Source organism: Thermobia domestica, chromosome 8, assembly GCF_964235325.1.
Source record: "Thermobia domestica chromosome 8, izTheDome1.hap1.1, whole genome shotgun sequence".
Lineage (NCBI taxonomy): Eukaryota > Metazoa > Arthropoda > Insecta > Zygentoma > Lepismatidae > Thermobia > Thermobia domestica.
The window spans coordinates 22,117,367-22,137,737 of record NC_137461.1 but is presented as its reverse complement, the minus strand read 5'-3'; the positions used below and the strand labels follow the sequence as shown (position 1 = coordinate 22,137,737).

Below are 20,371 nucleotides of genomic sequence, written 5' to 3'. Positions count from 1 at the left end.
AGATGAAAATTTCCAACGGTGTTCAGCATTTCATCCACATCGGGAATCCATCAGCGGAAGGGTAAAGGGAAAAGATGGGTGTTTTTAATTCCTAAATGCTGAGGGTAAACCCTCCCTCCAAAAGAGCTACAAGCATAAAAAGTGGAATCAATATAGATAAATGAACATACTAACTAGTAATGCGAGGACTTTTTTTTTATCTTGCGTACGACAAATAACAGTGTTACCATAGTCAAAAAAATATTTTTTCCCAAATTTTTTGATGTTGTTCTTTTACGGGTTGGGTACAGGGGGCACGAAGGTTACCTCGTTGGAATCTGTGTCCCATAAGCTTACCAGAAAACCATATGGCCTGCCACATGCTATAACAGAAATCCAGGTCTGCACAACCGTCTTCAACACATCGGTGTAAGATACGGCATTGCCTCTGGCACCTTGACTAAAGAAATGTGGGGGGCATCACGTCGCCCCCACTGCTCACAATCCCCAGAACTATCACAGAGGCGGGGAACTTGGTGTGCTTGACGGTCGGAACCTACTCGGGTCTTTTACACAGCCACCGATCATTTCTGCGGTTCGTCTTCTGGTCCTGGTCGAAGATTTTCTCATCCGAGAAGAACCAGAGCATTTCTGACTGCTCCGGATGTTTCAGCTTGTTCAAAAGGCGCTTGGCGCAGGTCACTCTATTCTCCTTGGTTCTCGCGGATATGAACTGGCCTCTCCGCATCACATGCGACTTGTAACGGAGGTCTTCATGCACCACACGTCGAATGGTGACCTCGTCAACCTGCTTCTCCCTTGCGAGTGCGCTCATAAACTTCCCTGGGTCCGCTTCGACAACAACTTGGACGGAATCTATTAATTCGGGCGTTCTGGTCCTGTCCGAGCGCTGCCAATGTCGTTTCGTGTGGGGAAACTGTTTCCACATCACCACTTGCAGCCTCCAGTTCTCTCCGAACTTTGAAAACGAATGACCGGATGACTTTCAGGAAGGCAACGATGTTTGAATCAGTGTATCCTGCAGTCAAGGAGACGATGGCTGCATGCCTCTTCATTTTCTGGGTTTGCCATGTTTACCTGCAACAAAAAGGGATGTGTTACTATGACATACAGGATACTGTGTCACTTATACTATGTGTTCTTAAATAGCTGCCGCACACTATATTTATTCGTTCATTCATTTATTCATTAGGGTTACCACCGACGTGGAAAACCTGGAGAACCTGGGAAAGTCAGGGAATTCTGGTTACTCATAAATAGTTCTGGAAGAGTTGGGGAATTTCTTGAAAAGCTGTAAAAAATCTGTAAAACTTTGGCTATTTTAAGTATGAATTTTAATTTTCCAGAATTGATTTATCTTTTTGCCTTACAGACTGTTTGGTAGGGATATTTAATAAAATAAATTAGTTTGCTTTGCAGAAATTCTTTACTTTCACTTACACTATATATATATATATATATATATATATATGTACATGTATAATAGATGAGAAACCCGTTGTTGGGGATATATATATATATATATATATATATATATATATATATATATATATATATATATATATATATATATATATATATATATAATAAATCATATGTAGACCTGGAAATTTGTAAATCGTAACCCGGAAAACTTCGAGAAGTCCAGGAATTCGTGGTTCTATGCTAGAATGCGCAGTATTTGAGGTATTTACTAAAAGTTATTGTCAGGTAGGAATAGGTGTTTATCATTAAACTAAGTATTAATTCGCGAAGTATGTGCTATATAGATACTGTAAGTTACCTGTAGTTTCCATTTTTAAGGTCGAAAGATTTATTTCCCATTGCACTTTAGCACCTCTTTCCAGTTGAATTCTCGTTTGTGGATTTTCTCTTTAGTTTTTGAATAATCATCCATCTTGGCGATTTTTCCGAAAATTGGGTAAATTATCGTCCTTTTCGGAGATGTAATAAACCCGATACCTTGTGAAAACATGTACTCCCACCGAGAATCGAACCCCAGGGCTCATAGCGAGTCACTTTAACTAAAAGTTACTTTTTTTAACATTGGGAGGTAAAGTGACTTTTTCGTGTGATTTATGTTTTGTCTTGACAGTTTTCTAAGAAAAATATTTTAAAAATAAGTGGAAAAAGGCAGAAACTTGTTACTCATTTCTCTTCTGAAGGAAAAAGGCAGAAACTTGTTATTCATTACTCTTCTGAAAGCTTCAGTACTTGCTGCCACATGTGGAACAGTCAGCTCACTTCAGCTTTAATTCTTTCTAAAGCACAGTGGATGGTTGTTGGATGCTTAAGCTCTCAAGGTGGGGTTGAGAAGCCTTCTGTGTCTATTCTTTCTTCTATCATAATCTTTTAGTTTTCTCTCGTATTATTAACGCTCCGCTCAGCGTTGTGTGGTTCATCATGTTCGTCTTGTGTTATGCTTCTTATATGTTCTTCTTAAGAGTAGGTGATGAATTTGAATATTTCATGGCTTTGAGAACTCTCAATGCTAAGTTAAATATAATGTCTGGGATGAAGAAATTCGGAAATAGGCCAGAACTGGTTCCACTTACTCAGAAACTTCTTACATCTGCTAAGTTTGCTTACTGTAACTACAAAGCATACTTAGAAAAACCTAAGAAAGGAGGAAGCTCAAAAAGAAAAAGAAAGAAGAAAAGATGAAACAAAACAACAATGAGAGAGGTGATGGAGAAATTGACAAAAGGAAAAAGGGGCACGATGAGATTTTGGTCACTTTTTCGTGTGCTTTTGGTCACTTTTCAACTATTTATAGGAGACCAGACCACTATGAGCCCTGGAATCCAGATATTGCGTATCTGGAAATTATGGATTAATAGTTTCAGGGATATATATATATATATATATATATATATATATATATATATATATATATATATATATATATATATATGTCGCACGAGAATTAAAATAAAAATCTTTCGGAGCTTTACAATACTTTTTCATACAGTTTAACCATTCATGGATGAATTTTCAAGTCCATGAGTATTTAGTAACTGTAAGATTGAATGCACTAAGAGGAATTGTGAGTACCCGTCCCTTTAGACGCACTCACCCTTCGAAAAGTTTCCAACATTGGGAAGAGATCATTTGAAAGCAGGTAGTCTGACGATTACCATCTGGCGCATTGTAAACTGATGGGGCAATCATTAATTATGACAGGAAATAAGGCGAGCACCATCGAATGTAATGGTGTATATTCTCATTTTAGGATTTATGGACAATTTGATAGTGGAATAGAAGCTGTAAACATTTTACCTGAATATTTGAACGCGAGATTTTATTGGTTGTCCATGTTTCCTAGCCGTGGAGATGATGTTGAATATTGTATCTTCCGAGCTAATTTAAAACACATGTCTCTTGTAGGAAGCTTTATTCAATCACTGCGTGGAATGGAGGAACCATGTCTTCATCATTATTACACCAACATTGATTTCTTTCTATGGCAGCAGCTGCAAATGAGAAACGAGTTCGTGAACACCGCCTGCTTGCCTGATTTCTCTTCCACATGCGTTTCGTTACGTAGTATGTGTTCATTTCCTGTTGTTCTTCCGTTATTCTGTACATTCCATTTCCCATTTGTTTTCCTGCTTTTGAAAACTTCGTGTATATATATATATATACACTGCTCTTTCATCACGTGAAAGTATACACATGGCAGATACTTTGCCATTAGCACTAAAACAAAACGATAATAATCATTACGACCAATATTTTGTTTCGTTGTGAAAATATTGAAATCAGGTGTTACTCTGTTCTCATTATTCTTTGGGGCTCTTATTTCAGATCGTTTATATAAAGTGGGAACATCTTTTGTTATTTTTTTTATGTCTAGGGAATATCGTATATAAATGCTTTGTGTTTTTAAAAGATGCCCCGGGCATGCACAGACAATGGAAATATCGTGTGCTTCTGTTTAAATTAATAAAATAATCACAGCTGTTCTTTGTAGCGGGGAAAGAACAAGGTGGCTTAGTCGTATAGTGGCTTACGAGGCTACTTGTCCATCCTGAGATCTTATTTTGCCAGCGACTTCGGAAGTAGTTTACATTACATTCTCGGATGTATACAGAAAATGTAATTCCTCCTGTGTCAAGAAATGCATATTCAAATTAATCTAACTTTCAAAAGTTATTGATTTGATTTATTTTATATATATACATATTTCTGGGCATTAGTGGCATTTATAGCCTTAAGCCCGTCACATGTGAGAGATGACGTTCCTCGGTACGTGCACTATCCAGGAAGGAGTGGCCTGGAACCTGTATGTTAAGTACCATCCTTGCATTTGTCTCCACTAAGAACTAGCTGAACCTGCGCTATTTACACAGCACACAGTTTTAATATGAGCGTGAATCCCCTTCCCACTTCTCACAATATCTGTGCAAGTTTCTTTACGAACACAAGTAAAGTACAGGAAGACTCTCAAAGGGAGTGAATTGCTATAGTAAAACATAAGATTGTAGTATTTTAATATATAGAATCTTGGGGGAAGTTTGTGGCAAACTTTGATAACTAATATATGGTACCAAATGCAGATATTTTTTTCTTGTAATTCATATCCGAGTACGCCTCATTGAGAGTCCACAAGCCTTCGACATTGCCAGTTTATAATAGGTTTTGTCATTCAGATCAAAGCAAAGCGACTGAAATGTCCATCAACCCGCTGTACATAGCTCCTGTGCTGGTTGCCTTTCACAAAGGAAAATGAAATGAAATCTTTGAGTTTTACGTCCCACGGTTATGCCGGTTAGGCTAAAGGAGACGGTGATGATGAGTAATGAATGAAGAAAGTGGGAGGAAACGGGAGAACCCCGAGGAAACCCACGCATACGGTGTTTGTCTACCACAAAGTTCACTTGGCGGGGGCTGGGATCGAACCCAGCACCCCAAGCACCAGAGGTGAACGCTCTACCACTGAACCACCGCGGCCCCCTTTCACAAAGGAATGAACGTATGATAGATGCAATATTAAACTGCAAAACAACGCCTAATATGTAGAATAGAAAAATAAAGAGAAGTTTTTTTTTGAAAATTTGAATGAGAACTGGCAAATGTACACAAAATTTGGGATCGACCAGCGAAAACGGCACGTTTCTAGCATTTGTAGTTTCCGAGATCTCATTGTCGAAAGGATTGGCCACAAACATATAAACTTTTCTAACATTTTAATATATAGACCAGCTGAACCTGCGCTCTCTACACAGCGCATCATTCGCATATAAGCATAAATCTCCTTTTCATTCATCACATCTGTACATGTCCCTTTACAAACACAAGTGAAAGACGTCTTGATTAAAAAAAATAAAATAAAGTTGGCAAAGCGTATCATAAAGGGGAGATTTTATCGATTATTTTTTTTCAATATCTCGCACCATTTGCAAGATTTGAGCCTAATTCCAGTTGGAGTTTGTAATTCGTGCATGACCAGTGTTTTCTTTCTTCTTGTATGCAGTATGTAATAAGCAAATACATTACATACACAATTAATTATAATGGCAGTTATATATTGTGTTCATTGGGCAAAACACTCAAAAAATAAAGATTCATCTTACACTGGAGAAATGATTATTCTTCCTTTTTCATTATTTAACATTAAACAAACGCCTGAGACATATGCAACCCGTACATATAACAGTGTGGTGTTGGAATGTATAATGGGTAGGATATGATGCTTTACTTTTTTTAAATTTCAACGCTTCCAGTGTACCCTTAAAAATGTAATAAAGAAATAATGGCCATGTCTTTTTTTAAATATTCAATTAGAACTGGACAATCTACGCAAAATTTTCAATCGATCAGTGAAAACATCATGTTTCTAGAGCCTGTAGTTTCCGAGATCTCATTGTCGAAAGGATTGACCGCAAACATATAAACGTCCACAACATGTAGTTTGAAAGAACTCGGAAGGTGGAAGCACAATTCACATGCATTGATTTTAGAGAAGGCTTATTAAAATACAAAGGCTTTGAACAATGATTTTAAAACATAAACTTTATGAAAAAGATCTAATTAACTAATTTATTTAAAGTACACATAATGAAAATGTTTGTCTCTGTTAAACGTGAAATCACACAACCGTAAATGAAATATTTGAAAGTCAAAGTTATAGGTTGGAGCTCAGTCGCTTTTAATTGCTATTGTAGCATTTTGATAGATAGACTAGCTGAACCTGCACTCTCTACACAGCGCATCATTCACATATGAGCATGAATCTCCTTGTCATTCCTCACATCTGCATATGTCCCTTTACAGACACAAGTGAAAGACGTCGTGATAAAAATCGGCAAAAGATACCGTAAAGGGGAGATTTTTTGGGATTACTTTTTCAATATCCCGCACCATTTGCAAGATTTGAGCCTGGTTCCGATTGGAGTTCTTAATTCATGTCTGATCAGTTTTTTCTTTCTTGTATGTAGTATGTAATAAGCAAATACATTACATACACAATTAATCATAATGTCAGTGATATATGGTGTTCATTGGACAAAACACTCCAAACAATAAAATTCATCTTAGACTGGAGAAATGGTTATTCTTCCTTTTTCAGTATTATTTGGCCAGGAAACAAACGCCTGAGACATATTCAACCCGTATATACAACAATGTGGTGTTGGAATGTATAATGCGTAGGATATGATGCTTTAGTTTTTTAAATTTTAAATTCAACAATTCCAGTCTACCCATAAAAATGTAATAAAGAAATAATGGCCATGTTTTTTAAATATTCAATTAGAACTGGACAATCTATTCAAAATTTGCTGTTGAATAGATTTACTATTTTGCCAATCCAAAGCTATTGGTAAAATAACTTGTAGAGTTTGATTCTGTTTCGTCTGAATGTCATATGCTTCAGTTTTTTCGAGTGTTTCTATTCATTTCAACACTGAAATAGGTATTTTATCCGTGCTATTAATCACATAGGTTAAATTATCATCTCTTTTAGCCGATAGGCATTAAATGTGAAATTCCATGCAATTTTATTCCAGTTCGCCTCAGTCAAGGATGTATTTATATATATCCATCTAATTGTGTTCTCGAATTGTCGATACATTTTAGTTGATTCGTTTGTATTACACATTTTGCAAATATTTTGTTTTCAAGACTAGAAAATATCTATCGAATGGTTTAACTGCTATAATTATCTACAGTGCAGCAACTATTGGCGTTACATGTGACAAAATCTTCTGCCGAACGTTTACTAGATAATACGTGGTCAGTGTGTAGGCTTCGTTAATAGAAACCATTATTTTAGGTTTTCTAGAATGGATTTCTCCCGTTGAGTAGATACAATTTTATCAAATGCCAATACCGAAAAAGTTATATACCCCATAGGTAATGGAATCCGGGACTGCACACTTCAAGTAGTCGATTATACAGAAGCATGGTAAAAAGTATATAAGTATCGTATTTGAACTTTCTTTCAATTGTAGTTCAGGGTGTCTATTGACCTGGAAACCTTGGAACTAGCCTGGAGTGCATTTTTGTGTCTGGAAAACCTGAAATTTAATCGGAAACTGGATTTTTCTCAAAGTTGCCATTCTTCGACTTCTGGTAAATTTGAATAAAGTAGTTATACGAAGAAAATTAATTTTAAAACAATAAGAAACATAGAAAATGTTATACGAGTACTTAAAAAAATATTAACACATTATTTTTGTTACTTACAGCATTATCGTACAAATACAAAGTACAAAAGTAACCTGGGTAGCTAGGATTGTTTGTTTCAGTTCATAGACTTCTGAACATGACCGTTTTATCACGCCTAACTTGGTTGTGTGGAGAAAAAGTTGTGAATCTGTAATATTTTTATTCTATTAATATAATTCGTAACTCGTCTATTTCTATTTTGCTAGTCAGTCTTCCTTTGTAGTATATAATTACTTCGTATGTGAATTCTCCTGCTTTCAGTGAATTGATAATCCATTGTATGAGTGGTATGGTAACATGTAATCGTATAAATTAACATATGATTTAAATTAATAATTTTTAGAACTTTTCAGTGTAGTAAAAACAAAATGTAAATTTACTACTGCCAAGGGATATGAATTACACGGAGGTAAGATGATAACTGCTTGTTTGTGTTAATTTGGGTTAGCTCAGTGGTAGAGCGCTTACTTCTGATGCCTGGGGTCCCTGGTTCGATCCGTGGCCAAGTAAGAGTGTAGTGGACAGCATCATCTCCGTGGATTTGCTCAGGTACTCCCACATTCTCATTTCACCAATTTTTTCATCAGTCACTTGCCTTAATCATCCGTCTCCCTTGGTCTAAAGGGCATAGGCGTGGGACGTTAAACTGAAATATTTGATTCCATTTGGTCTAAAGGGCATAGGCGTGGGACGTTAAACTGAAATATTTGATTCCATTTGGTCTAAAGGGCATAGGCGTGGGACGTTAAACTGAAATATTTGATTCCATTTGGTCTAAAGGGCATAGGCGTGGGACGTTAAACTGAAATATTTGATTCCATTTGGTCTAAAGGGCATAGGCGTGGGACGTTAAACTGAAATATTTGATTCCATTTGGTCTAAAGGGCATAGGCGTGGGACGTTAAACTAAAATATTTGATTCCATTTGGTCTAAAGGGCATAGGCGTGGGACGTTAAACTGAAATATTTGATTCCATTTGGTCTAAAGGGCATAGGCGTGGGACGTTAAACTAAAATATTTTATTCCATTTGGTCTAAAGGGCATAGGCGTGGGACGTTAAACTGAAATATTTGATTCCATTTGGTCTAAAGGGCATAGGCGTGGGACGTTAAACTGAAATATTTGATTCCATTTGGTCTAAAGGGGATAGTCGTGGGACGTTAAAGTGAAATATTTGATTCCATTTCTGTGTTAATTACTGGACATTTTTCTCAGCTCGTCTTCGGGTAGGACTTGACAATAACAACTTTTCTTTATAAAAAAATATATATGGACCTGAAAAATAATATAAATAGACCTGGAAAAGCCTGGGGAAAAGTAGAATTTAAAAGCATGCAGTAGACATACTGTAATTGCTACGCAATGAAGGCAAAGCTAAAGCTGGACGAAGCGTAATGCGATTTATCGAGCGTATGGGTATTTAGTGGTCGCGAGATATTGTGTCCACATGGAAATAAACTGGATTGTACCATCTGTATAGAAAGGTTTCATTTCCATTAAACTGTGGAAATAATAGAATGAAAGTCTTCCAATCATTGTTAGCATGAACACTTTAGACTTTTTTTTCTCTCAGCCTTTGCGTCTCCGATAAACAGGCATTGAGGGATGACAGTCACGGTATTTATACTGAATCTTTTATGTACGCTTACGTGCATAGCTCGCAATCCTATGCGTATGGAAGTTCAATTCAGTTTTGTTATTTTAGGTTTTGCTTTGCGAATGGTGGTGGTGGGAGACTCTTCACCGACATGAGTAGTTTCATGTTTTTCAATAATTGATATATAAAATTGAGGGGGAGTATAGTAAATGGCCCCTGCCCGTCCCATGTGACACTCTTAGTTCAGTTTCTTTCTTTGTAAGGATTATCTCGAACACCACCTACCAGTACAGACTCTAGTGCCACAATGAGGCCGCGGTGGCTCAGTGGTAGAGCGTTCACCTCTGGTGCAGGGGGTCCCGGGTTCAAACCCTGCACCCGCCAAGTGAACTTTATAGTGGACAAACACCATGTGCGTGGGGTTTCTCGGGGTTCTCCCGTTTCCTCCCACTTTCTTCATTCCACCATTTTATCCATTGTTAATCATGAGTCTCCTTTAGCCTAGCCGGCATAACCGTGGGACGTAAAACTTAAATATTTCATTTTATTTTTTTTCTAGTGCTCACAATATTCAGAAGGAACACAGTTGCTCAATGGTGGAATGCTTAGCTTTACTGCTAGTTCGGCCCGTAACCGCTCTCTTTCTTCCACTAATTCGTCCATTATCATTAACTTGCAAATATTATCCGTTTCCTTAGGCTGCAGAGGTTGAGAGCTAGAGCTTTCGTTGCGTTTCATATTTATCACACATGCCTGAGTTAAGACACGAAGCGTAAATATTATTATAGAAGTAATTAAAGCAGCAAATGCAGTATATTGCAAACATGTTTTATTTTAAGTTTTTTTTTTTTCTTTATTCAATTCGTTGAAGTAAGAAGTTCATTATTTGATTTGTATCTTCTGCTGTATTCTTGAAAACTTGCGCCTTCCCTATTTCAGTTGCATGTTTGAAGGACTGCGTGCTTTATGCTCTGTTGGGAGGCCAAGGTGCTGTCGGCGCTTTCCTTCTTCCATGGTGTATGTTTTAAATGACGTTAACGACAGTCTTCTCTTAGGTCGTCTTCTTTTCCCTCATTTAGAGAGAGTAATATGGAGCGAAATCTTTTAATTTCTTGTGCCAATTAGTGGTGATTTTAACTTCAGAGAAGCGAGAGGTATTGTTCAAGGAAAGCAATAAGTAATTCTTGTGTAATGATAATTTAGGACTTTCATTAACGTTTGGTGCGTCTGATAAACATTTTGTGGGCTTTAAGCTGTAATCCATATCTTTTTGCATGTCTCTTTCCTTTGTCCATGAACTAAGGACAGCGGAAGGAAGCATCCCTGGCCTTAATTTATCAGATTGGCGTTTGTTTCGTGCGACTGATTTTGTTCATCATGATATTAGATTTAGAATATTATTCGTGATAAAATACTTGTACTAGTTCTAAATAGGATTGTTTAATAGTCAGATACTACAGAGTAGGGCCTACTTGTCTCGCAAACAGAAATTAGCCGTAACCGACCACGTGATAAAATACTATGCTTCTTCATGGCTAAGAGTTCGCATATGTGCCTTTGGCGTGGGAGATCCAAGTTCGATTCTCGGCGAGAGTTCATGTAGTTTGGATCTCATGTTAGCTTGTAGGTCCACATTTCATATAGTCTCGCTGCTGAAAGGGACGCTAAACCCAAAATCAAATCAGACGATGAAAATCCATTGCAAGGAATGGCCTTTTCATATTAATCCATCCATTTGCCTGTCAGAGTGTCGGACTACGCCCGTATTTCTACTAGAGTCATCCGAGACTTGTCCGAGCGTTTTGCAAGAATGACAGAGAAGCAGGACATGCCAAGATGGGAGACATTATACTTGAAACATAGTCCGAGAGAAAAAGTGTTGCCAAATGTGATGGCTCTTCGCACGTATAAAAATTTCAAAGGAAAATACTAATTTTATTTTTTTTAAAGGTATTAAATGCTTCTAATAAGTTTCATTTTAAAACTGAAAATGCCTGCACATTGGATGATAGATGGCTGAGTTATTCACAAATGACGGAGCTGTAGCTGGATTTTTGTGTTAAGTCGTTATTCCAAAACTTAAGGGAACTCCCTCGATGCTATGAAGTGTCTTTATTATTCAGGGTGTTTCAAAACAACACCGACAACGTTTGGAAAGTAATTCCTGACACCAAGATAAGACAAAAAGTATAGACTATCCTGGGTGCACAAATGCTTCTTTTCGGAGTTATAGGCTGCCGAAAACATTAAAAAAAAAAAAAAAAAAGAACTTTAAAGGTCCATAGCTCCTAAACGATGGGTTCAACCGTAGTCGGGTCAAGACTTCATTTAGGAACTAATATGTGCGCTATCTAAAAATACAAGTTTCAGAATCCTGCGATACTCACGCAACAATTTTTAAAGAGGGAGTCTGGCCACAGGCATATAATTTAAAGTACTCACTAACTACTTCTATAAAAATTGTTGCGGAAGTACTGCAGGATTCTGAAACGTGCATTTTATGATAAGGTGCATGCTAGTTCCTAAGTAAAGTCTTTGCGCGACTACGGTAGGTAGCATAGTATTTGAGCTATGGAGCTTTAAAGTTCATTTTTTCATGTTTTCGGCAGCCTATAACTCCGAAAGGAAGCATCTGTGCACCCAGGTTGGTCTATATACTTTTTGTCTTATCTTGTGAGGAATCACCTCCCAAACGTTGTCTGTGTTGTTTTGAAACACCTTGTATATAGAACAACTATCAATCAATGATACATTGCCTGTTTTGTTCGATCACAGTTTGCCATCTTCCAGTGAGTTTCATAGTTCTTTGTTCATAGACAAACCCATCTTTTTATCGGTGAAAAACTGGATGAGAACCTGATTTACAGCTTTATCTGAATTGAATGGTATAACGCGTAAGGAGCGAAACAAGTTGAAGTCTGACGGCGCAAGGTTAGGAGAATATGGTCGGTGGTTTTTTGTTCTCGTGATGAAATTCACTCCTTGACGATTAACAATCTCTGGGTGTTTCTGAATGATGTATTCGTTCAAATTGTCCAGTTGCCGTAGTACATTTTGGTTCTGTAGTAGTAGAACGAAAAACATAACTTTGCTGAGAGCATAACCTCCTCTGATAAATGTCTGCTTTTGATGCCATTTATGGCGAAGAATCATGTCGGGACCAAGATCATGGTTCACCGCATTGTTTTGTAAACAATCCACTTCTCACCACCAGTTATCAGTCGCTTCAAAAAAGAATAATTTTCCTTACTTCTAATGATCATATTCCACATGTGTATACGTGTCGTGGAATGAACTTTAAATTCATGAGGAACCCAAACATCGAACTTGCTTACAAACGAGGTGGTCGTGAACGCTTGAGTAATTGAAACTTGAACGCTTGGAAGAGAGTAATATTCAAAATGTCTGCAATCTATCGTGTCGTGTAACATAGGTTTGGCTCGATCGATGGGCACTTTCATTTTGTCATCAACGTGTATGGGCTTCTCTGACCTCTGAGAAACGTTCAAATCAAATTCTTAAGCATAAAATTTGATTAACTATCGTTGGCGCTAACGTTTTCGTAGAGCATTATCTCCGTAAAATCATTTTACACAACTTTTCACAAGCTCGACGCAAATTTTGTTCTTCGCGGAAGTCAAGTATTGGCGAAAATATTTTTGGTCTTCCATCGTCAGCTTGTAAAACTGAAAAACTCAAGCCAAATCGTTAGAAATAAAGATTGAAGTTACAACTGTCAGGTTTCAAATTACATTGCAGTAACATAGATGTGATTGACTCTTAATATTTCTCCAACTAGCGCCATATGTTGGGGAACTGTTAATTTTCCGATAATCCAATAAATGTGTTAACTTCCAGATCATGGCGGACCATATCCATGAGTTTTCTCGAGATTTCCCTTGTGGCATAGCTAAAGAGGTTGGAGGAACGACGAATAATTCTATGCCGGCCAGTTGCCCTCCACCATACAGAGCAATATTTCATGAGCTGTAAAGTCTTAGAAATTCCATTGAACTATGTTACATGTATATTTTAAAGTTCTTCTTGATAGCAATTCAAATTAATATTATGCATTTGTAGGCGACAATCTAAATGCGCGGAATCGTTTTGTATATACAGGGTGCTTGAAATTAATGTATATACACTTTAAAACAGAATATCTCCCTGATGCACCGACTGTATTGCTTAACACCACAGGTTGTTTGATTTGGTGAGATCGAACTAGGAATCCCATGTGCCGGAGGTGAGCGGTCTACCATTGAGATCCCGCAACAACATTGTGATAAAGACCCATGTAACCAATGAAACGTGGTACTGTACAATATTTGCTATGCCAATCATTTAGATTATCATCAATATCATAAGTAAAAACAGTGCTAATTTTGTGTGTTTCAAATAGCATTATATCAAGTTATCAGTGTTCAGAATACGTGCATAACAGCGAGTAACACACTGCAGTAATGCATACTTTGAGAAAAACGCAATGGATCACACATCAAAGTATAGCCCATAGATGTCAAATAAATGAAAACTGTTCGATGAAAGCAGTTCCGACAATATCATATTGACACAATAAATATATGAGCTGACGAAACAGAACTTTCAGAATACGAAGTGTATATATTTTCAGCTAATTATTCCAAACGAACAAAAATACTTGAAGCATATAGAGTATATTCCACTGGCTTAGAAAGAGTAATCGTAAAAATTCAGACGAGAGAATGAAATGACAAATGAGTAATATCGAGTGATAATTGCATTTTGAAAACACACAAGTTGATGACAATGCTTGTGAATAGCTATGTAGTGTGTCCACAAATTAAGGGGATACTTTTTATCATGAGTTACATTTAACAATTTTGACATATTTATAAGATTGGCACATCGTTATTACTGGGAGACGGTGGGAAATTATGATTGATGTCAGTTTTATCTGTCTTCCACATAACGATAAGGCGTAATTTAACATTTTCACATGTTTTATGACTCATTTCAGTAGAAATCTCTATTGAATTCCTCAATAATAACGACTCAAAGATGTTCAACATTTTGAATTGTATGACTAGAGTTTATCCTTTAAGTATACCAAATAAAGTAATCGAAAGTTAGTTTCGTCAGTCCAAATCACGTGTTTGGCTAAGTCGGGTTGTTGTTCAGTTTTTCAATGGGAGAATTTGGCAACTCTTCTTTCAGACAGTTTTCATTCGCTTTCGTTCTAACTGTTCGTGGCCTCCAGATTTTTAAGGTCTAAAATACTTCCGGTTGCATCAAATAACTTATTCATTTTTACGACAATGTTATGTTTTGGTGCTAGAGGTCCATATTCCTGCAGCATTCGTCGCTGCACTATTGTCACATTATTAGAGATAGATAATAAATGTACACTTCTTAACGGGCAGTTTGGTGCCATTCTAAACGCCTTTCACTTCCTCAGCGATATCTGTTAAATTTTACGTAGCTGGAATGAAAGACAATAAAGAAAACCTTATTAGCTAGTTAATACGAAAGGTACAGGGTGACCAAAGGGCTTCATTCGTGGTCACTCTCTAGTGTAATTTTCGTTATCAGATTTTTAAATGATTGGTTATCTTTACCAGTTACGTACATTTAAAGGTATTTTGATTTCATGTTAAAATTTTCCCATTGTCTCGATTTACAGTCTTCAAGTCTATAATGCAGCACAACTTTCAGTGTTTAATATGTTCATATGTTGACATAATATGCTTTTTCTTATATATAAAGATCTAATCACTCTTAACTAAAGTTTGTGACGAACATCTTGGCATTTCAGCTGAACGAATAAAACGCAAGCTCTGGCGCGACGTTGTCAAGTGGTAAAGGGATGTGGCTATGGCTAAACAAACCACAGCACGATCAGGTGACAGGGGATAGAGGTGGATGTGTACAAAATAAACGTGGCAATACCGCTGGCCTCTCATTTGCTAGCAGCATTTAAAGGGAACTTGGATCGCCGCCTTCAAATGCCAAGATGTTTGTCACGCCGTTTAATTCTTTATTGTATGTCTGCTTTAACCTATATAGCCGTGATAGGACACTGCAGTCATCGGTTGGAGCGTTGGACTCATGCCCGCGTGTTCTGGGGTGGTGCTTCCCAATTTCCGGCGTCCACCCACCATCGTGAGGCAAACTGGGGAGTCTCGTGAATAAAAGGCGTGACAGTCTAGAAAGGTCCTGATGCTCCTGTTAGATAGAAGGCAACGCAGCGCGCTGACCACGTGTTCGTTGCTAGGCTGGAAGTAGTTCAGCTGGTCGCTAACAGATGTCGTTGGAGCTGCTCAGGCTTACTAAAAGGACTGTTGCGCCAAGTGGTTTTTATATAGCCATGGTCCTGTAAGGATTTCATTTCAACATGGTGTGCGACGAGTCAGTGGTAAAGCACTTACCTTTGGTGCATGGGGTCACTGGTTCGATCCCATTCCATGAGAATATTTACAACATAGTGTCCGTGGGTTTTCACAAGATTCTCCCTTTCCCTCCTACATTCTTATTCCACCAATTATTTCATAAGCAGATACTTTTATTAATCATCTGTCTCCTTTAGCCCACAGGGTATACAGGGTGTCCCAAAAGTGGGTATACAATCCCGTACTGATAAAATCATTGTTTTTTTATATAATTTCTTATTGTCATCCATCAGATAGACTTAGTTTCTTTATTATATGTTCTTAATGTATTTTTACTTATATCTTAAGCTAGGAACACCGGAAGCAAATAAACCTATAAGCTAGAATGTTATACTTGTTCAATGCACGGGTGCATACCTATTTTTGGGCCACCCTGTATATCCGTGGGACATAAAACTGAGATATTTCAAAGATTTTAATTATGACATGAATGCAATTTCAAACGCTTAAGAGGGAGAAGGAGTGCGCCACAGCGGCCGGAATATTGGTGTTCAATTTAACATGGGATCTCAACCATTTTTTTAGGCAAATCACAGTTTCATTTCGTTCTTTCGCAAAAATGTCTCAGTAGCGCACTAAATATGATGCATCTCATTTTAAAGGTGCAATTTGAACGCTGTGCGTGATATTTTCTTCTTATAAATACAGATAATTATAATCCAAATTCCCATAAGAAAATGATCAAAATCAGACGGAAAAATCTTCTGTTTTTTTACAGTAAGGAAAAGAGCTAAAAACTCCGAACTTTTTTGAGAATGGAGTAGAATCTTTGTATTTGTGCGCTACTGTACTATTTTTTCGCTGTTTCCAAAGACATCCATTTCACAATCGATGAGAAATTATATCCTTCATAATTGAATCTACAGAAATCAGAAATCAGATTTTTTCGTGTTCACGTACTTGGCCGTATAACTGCTAGATGGCACTATAGTCATTCCTCATCCCCCTTTCCTTCTCAGCGGGAGCCAGTCCTTTTGAAAATCTACTTTGAACTTCTTAACAGGGGCGGGAGGAAGGAAATCATTGTGAAGGACGGGAACTTCAAACACGAGGAATGGCAAAATTTATGACCTCTTTGGTTGATGGTTTCTGTTTCAGCAGTACAGTGTGTTTGTAGATGGTTTCTGTGAGAAGTAATAATTTGTGTTTGTAGCGATAAAGTCAACCTTTCGACAAAAATTTGTGAAGGAGAAGCCGAACCAAAGTCTTCGTTTATCTATTCCAAGAAAGAAATTAAAACTTCCTGCAGGACTAAGTATATACATGCAAGAGAAAAAATAAGATACATTATTATAATCTTTAGGATAGATTAATTCCCGAAATATTCTTTGTTTACCTGTCAAAAAATCAAGAATAATATGGTATAAAGCTCTTTCATCAGCTTCCATCGTACAACATACTAGACACACACATTTATATACATACATACATGTACATATATATATACGTATATATATATATAGTGGCGGATCCAGGATATGATCAAGGGAGGAGGTAAACCATAGTTTGCCTCTTTATCCAGAGTAAACAGGATTGAAGCCCATTTTATCCAGTGTATACCTGAGCGTCAAGGGGAGGGCTATAGCCTCTATAGCCACCCTTGGATCCGCGCCTGTATATGTATACTATTTACAGTGCCAGAGTTACGTGTAAGCGAAACAAGCTATAGTTTAGGGCCCCGCTCTCTTGGGGACCCCAAAATCTAAAGAAAAATTGGATTTCTAAAATATAAGAAAATTTAAAAAAATAAAGTAAAATTTATATATACGTAGCAACAGTGCTTCCTGCTGTGTAGCCTACGTTCGTGTAATTAATAGGGCTCCTTCTACCAGTCTGCTTCCTAAATTATCTCTAGTTTCTTCATTGCTGTATGTAGGGTGCGTATGTTCATCTGTTACCTTCAACAGCTTGGGGCCCCACTAAACCTAAATCCGACTCTGACTATTTATGCATGTTTGCTCCCTCTTTTTTCGAAGCAGTGCTTCTTTGATATTACTTCCAATTTCGGCAGGTTTTACCAAGGGGGGAAGAGTCCTTACTCATTCCAGGCATTCAAACTAGGGACTGGACTACTTGCTTCCAACATTCTGTCCCCCATGTTTCCCGGTCTGAATCAATTGTCTAAAGCCCATAAAACATTCAAATTCATATGTAGATGTTGCTCATCAGTGTCGACACCTAAATATTTCTCAATCAACGGTAGGGGTGTTTGGTATCCTCAATCTGTCTCCCTCTTATTAGCGGAGCGGTAGTAATTCTTTAAAAAAATGTTTTTTAATGTATGTAGTAACGCATAGGAAACTAAATTTTAATATACCCTAGTAGTATAGAAACGTACCATACGGTACCTTACCAAAATAAACACCCTATGCCAAGGACGCAAACATTAACAATAATAAAAAAAGATAATAATAAACATTTTAAAGATATTCTTTCATTAATCAAGTCGCACTTAAAAGTTTTAAAAAAATGTTTATGCGTGACTAAAAAAAGGGATGCGCTCTCATATAGGCTTACAGTTACTTTATAAATTCTTAAAATAACGCACTCCATTCTTTTTATTTAGTCTTGCATAAACAAAATTATTTTTAACTTTTTAGTGGGAATTTATTAACAAAAGAATGTCTTTAAAAGGTGTCTTATCATTTTTTTTTTTTAATTCGTTGGACACCTTTTCCAAATCCTAAAGTGATATGCAACCAGGGATACCAGGGCTGGTTAAAGGCTAGTATTTATTTTAAGATAAGGAAGTTGAAAATAAAAACATATTAAAATTTGCTTTTAAAATAAATAGATATATTGCAAAGTATGAAAGTAAGAATGGAATATTGTATAGTCACCGGACTTACATCGCTCTGCAACAGTTCTTAGTTCTATGACGTCAGGAAATAAGTTCAATTTATACGAACACTTATTTAATGTTTGAAACAAACACCTGTTACATCCTTGTACACTCATGTCCAAAATGATTGTCGCATTTCTATAACTGTTTTCTTGTAAAAATATCATGTAATAATGATTTTGCAGGAGACTTTTATTACTGATACTATGTGTACAATCGGGAAATATATGTGGTAAATTTCATAGGAAAATACAGTAATTATAAATACGAAGATTAGAATGAGTAAAATAAAATGTTGCTAAATGGACACGAAAGTTTTGTTTTCGTTTTATTGTTCTTATTTACTGCTCTTTTGACATGAAATTTGCCACATACATGTCTTTGCCGATTGTACACATACTAACATTATAAGAAATACCGGGTGAATTCGTTATCAAATTATATTCCTACAATAACATATTTATAGACATGCGACAATAATTTTGGACATGAGTGACACATCTTTTAATTCTATTGTTAATGAAGTGGTCTATTTCCCCCAATAAAAACCAACATCAAGCAGGGCATGTGCTCCCTCCTGTCCTTCTAAGCCGGCCCCCAAGGCTGTTATAATAGGAAAAACTCAGGATGGTCAGCAACTGGTATCGAACCCAGGACTATTCGAAAGTGAAGGCGAGAGAGAGGGTAAATCTGGTGGTCATATTTTGAAAAGAAAATAAGGAAATGGATTCCACTAAAAAAAATGATTCACATTGTCAATACATTTCAAATCTTTGTCTGGGTTTTTTGCCTTTCAATTCCAAGTTTTTTTTTTTTTTTTTTTTTTAAACCACGAAGGCCCTAAATAAATTAGAATATCGACTCTCCCGTGTGTGTGTTTTTAATATTGGCATGGTTCTTCTTTTATATCAGATTCTTCCCGCACTATTCTGTTATTTACCATAGGTAGAATCCTTTGAGAAAGAGACAGGCGACAAGTGCTTTAGTTCTCTATGGTATGTTTGTGACCGTTGTAGATATTTGAGTGGCTCTCTGACAGGGAGCTGACGGCTGATATCATGTTGGTCCCTCTTATTTATTTGTTTCTTCAGTTCTTTTTCTCTTTTAGCCAAAAGAAAAGAATTTCACTCTTCTGTCCCATTTACAGCCGTAACCATCCCCCTCCTACGCTGTCCAACTTTGACCACATGCAGGGGAAAACAAAGGAAAAGGACGTGTGCATTTGCTTTGACGGCATTTCAGCGACAACCCCATCTGTTGCCAAAATAAGGAAACACTTTGAACTGCAAGGAGAAACTCTATCCCCGATTTGTCAAGGTCACTTCACTCCCGCCGGCTCTTAAAGAAGGTATATACTCTCTTAGAGTTGATTTCAGTCCTTCACGAAAGGAGCACTCTACCATGAATTTTGTTCTGCATGAATTGGTGATCTTTGAGCTTCCAAAGTCATCCATGCCTTGAATGACCAATTGTTTATCCTGTAAGAGTACGGAGAATTACGCGACGTATTAAGATAAGTAGCGTTATTACGGTTTGAGACATGCAGCAGACGAACATAAACTGTATCATAAAACCAAGACGTCAAGAAGTCTATATGCAGTAAATCTACGATAAATATGAGGAGTAACATCATTTGCAAAGCATGCAAGAAAGAATTTATCCTATAAAACTAGTTAGTTATTGCTTTGTCGTTCCGTAATATGAATTGATGATACACAATTAATCACGTAAAATAATTATTACAATTATTACAAAGGTGTTTAATGCTGACAGCTTATCTTATTTAAAAGGAAACTAAAGTTTTATTGCTTGTGGCTCAAAGGTGTTGCATTGTT

At 36.9% G+C, this 20,371-nt stretch overlaps 2 protein-coding genes across 2 annotated transcripts in view; one reads left to right on the top strand and one right to left on the bottom strand.

The window, feature by feature from the left end:
* Window positions 1–20,371, top strand: part of SppL (signal peptide peptidase-like protein) — a 159,265-nt gene that overhangs the window by 18,051 nt on the left and 120,843 nt on the right. The window lies entirely within an intron of this gene.
* LOC145692053 (uncharacterized) lies at window positions 536–10,007 on the bottom strand. The gene is given in 3 exon segments (XM_081767342.1): window positions 536–904; window positions 906–1,058; window positions 9,885–10,007. Coding segments are annotated over 3 exon segments (645 nt in total).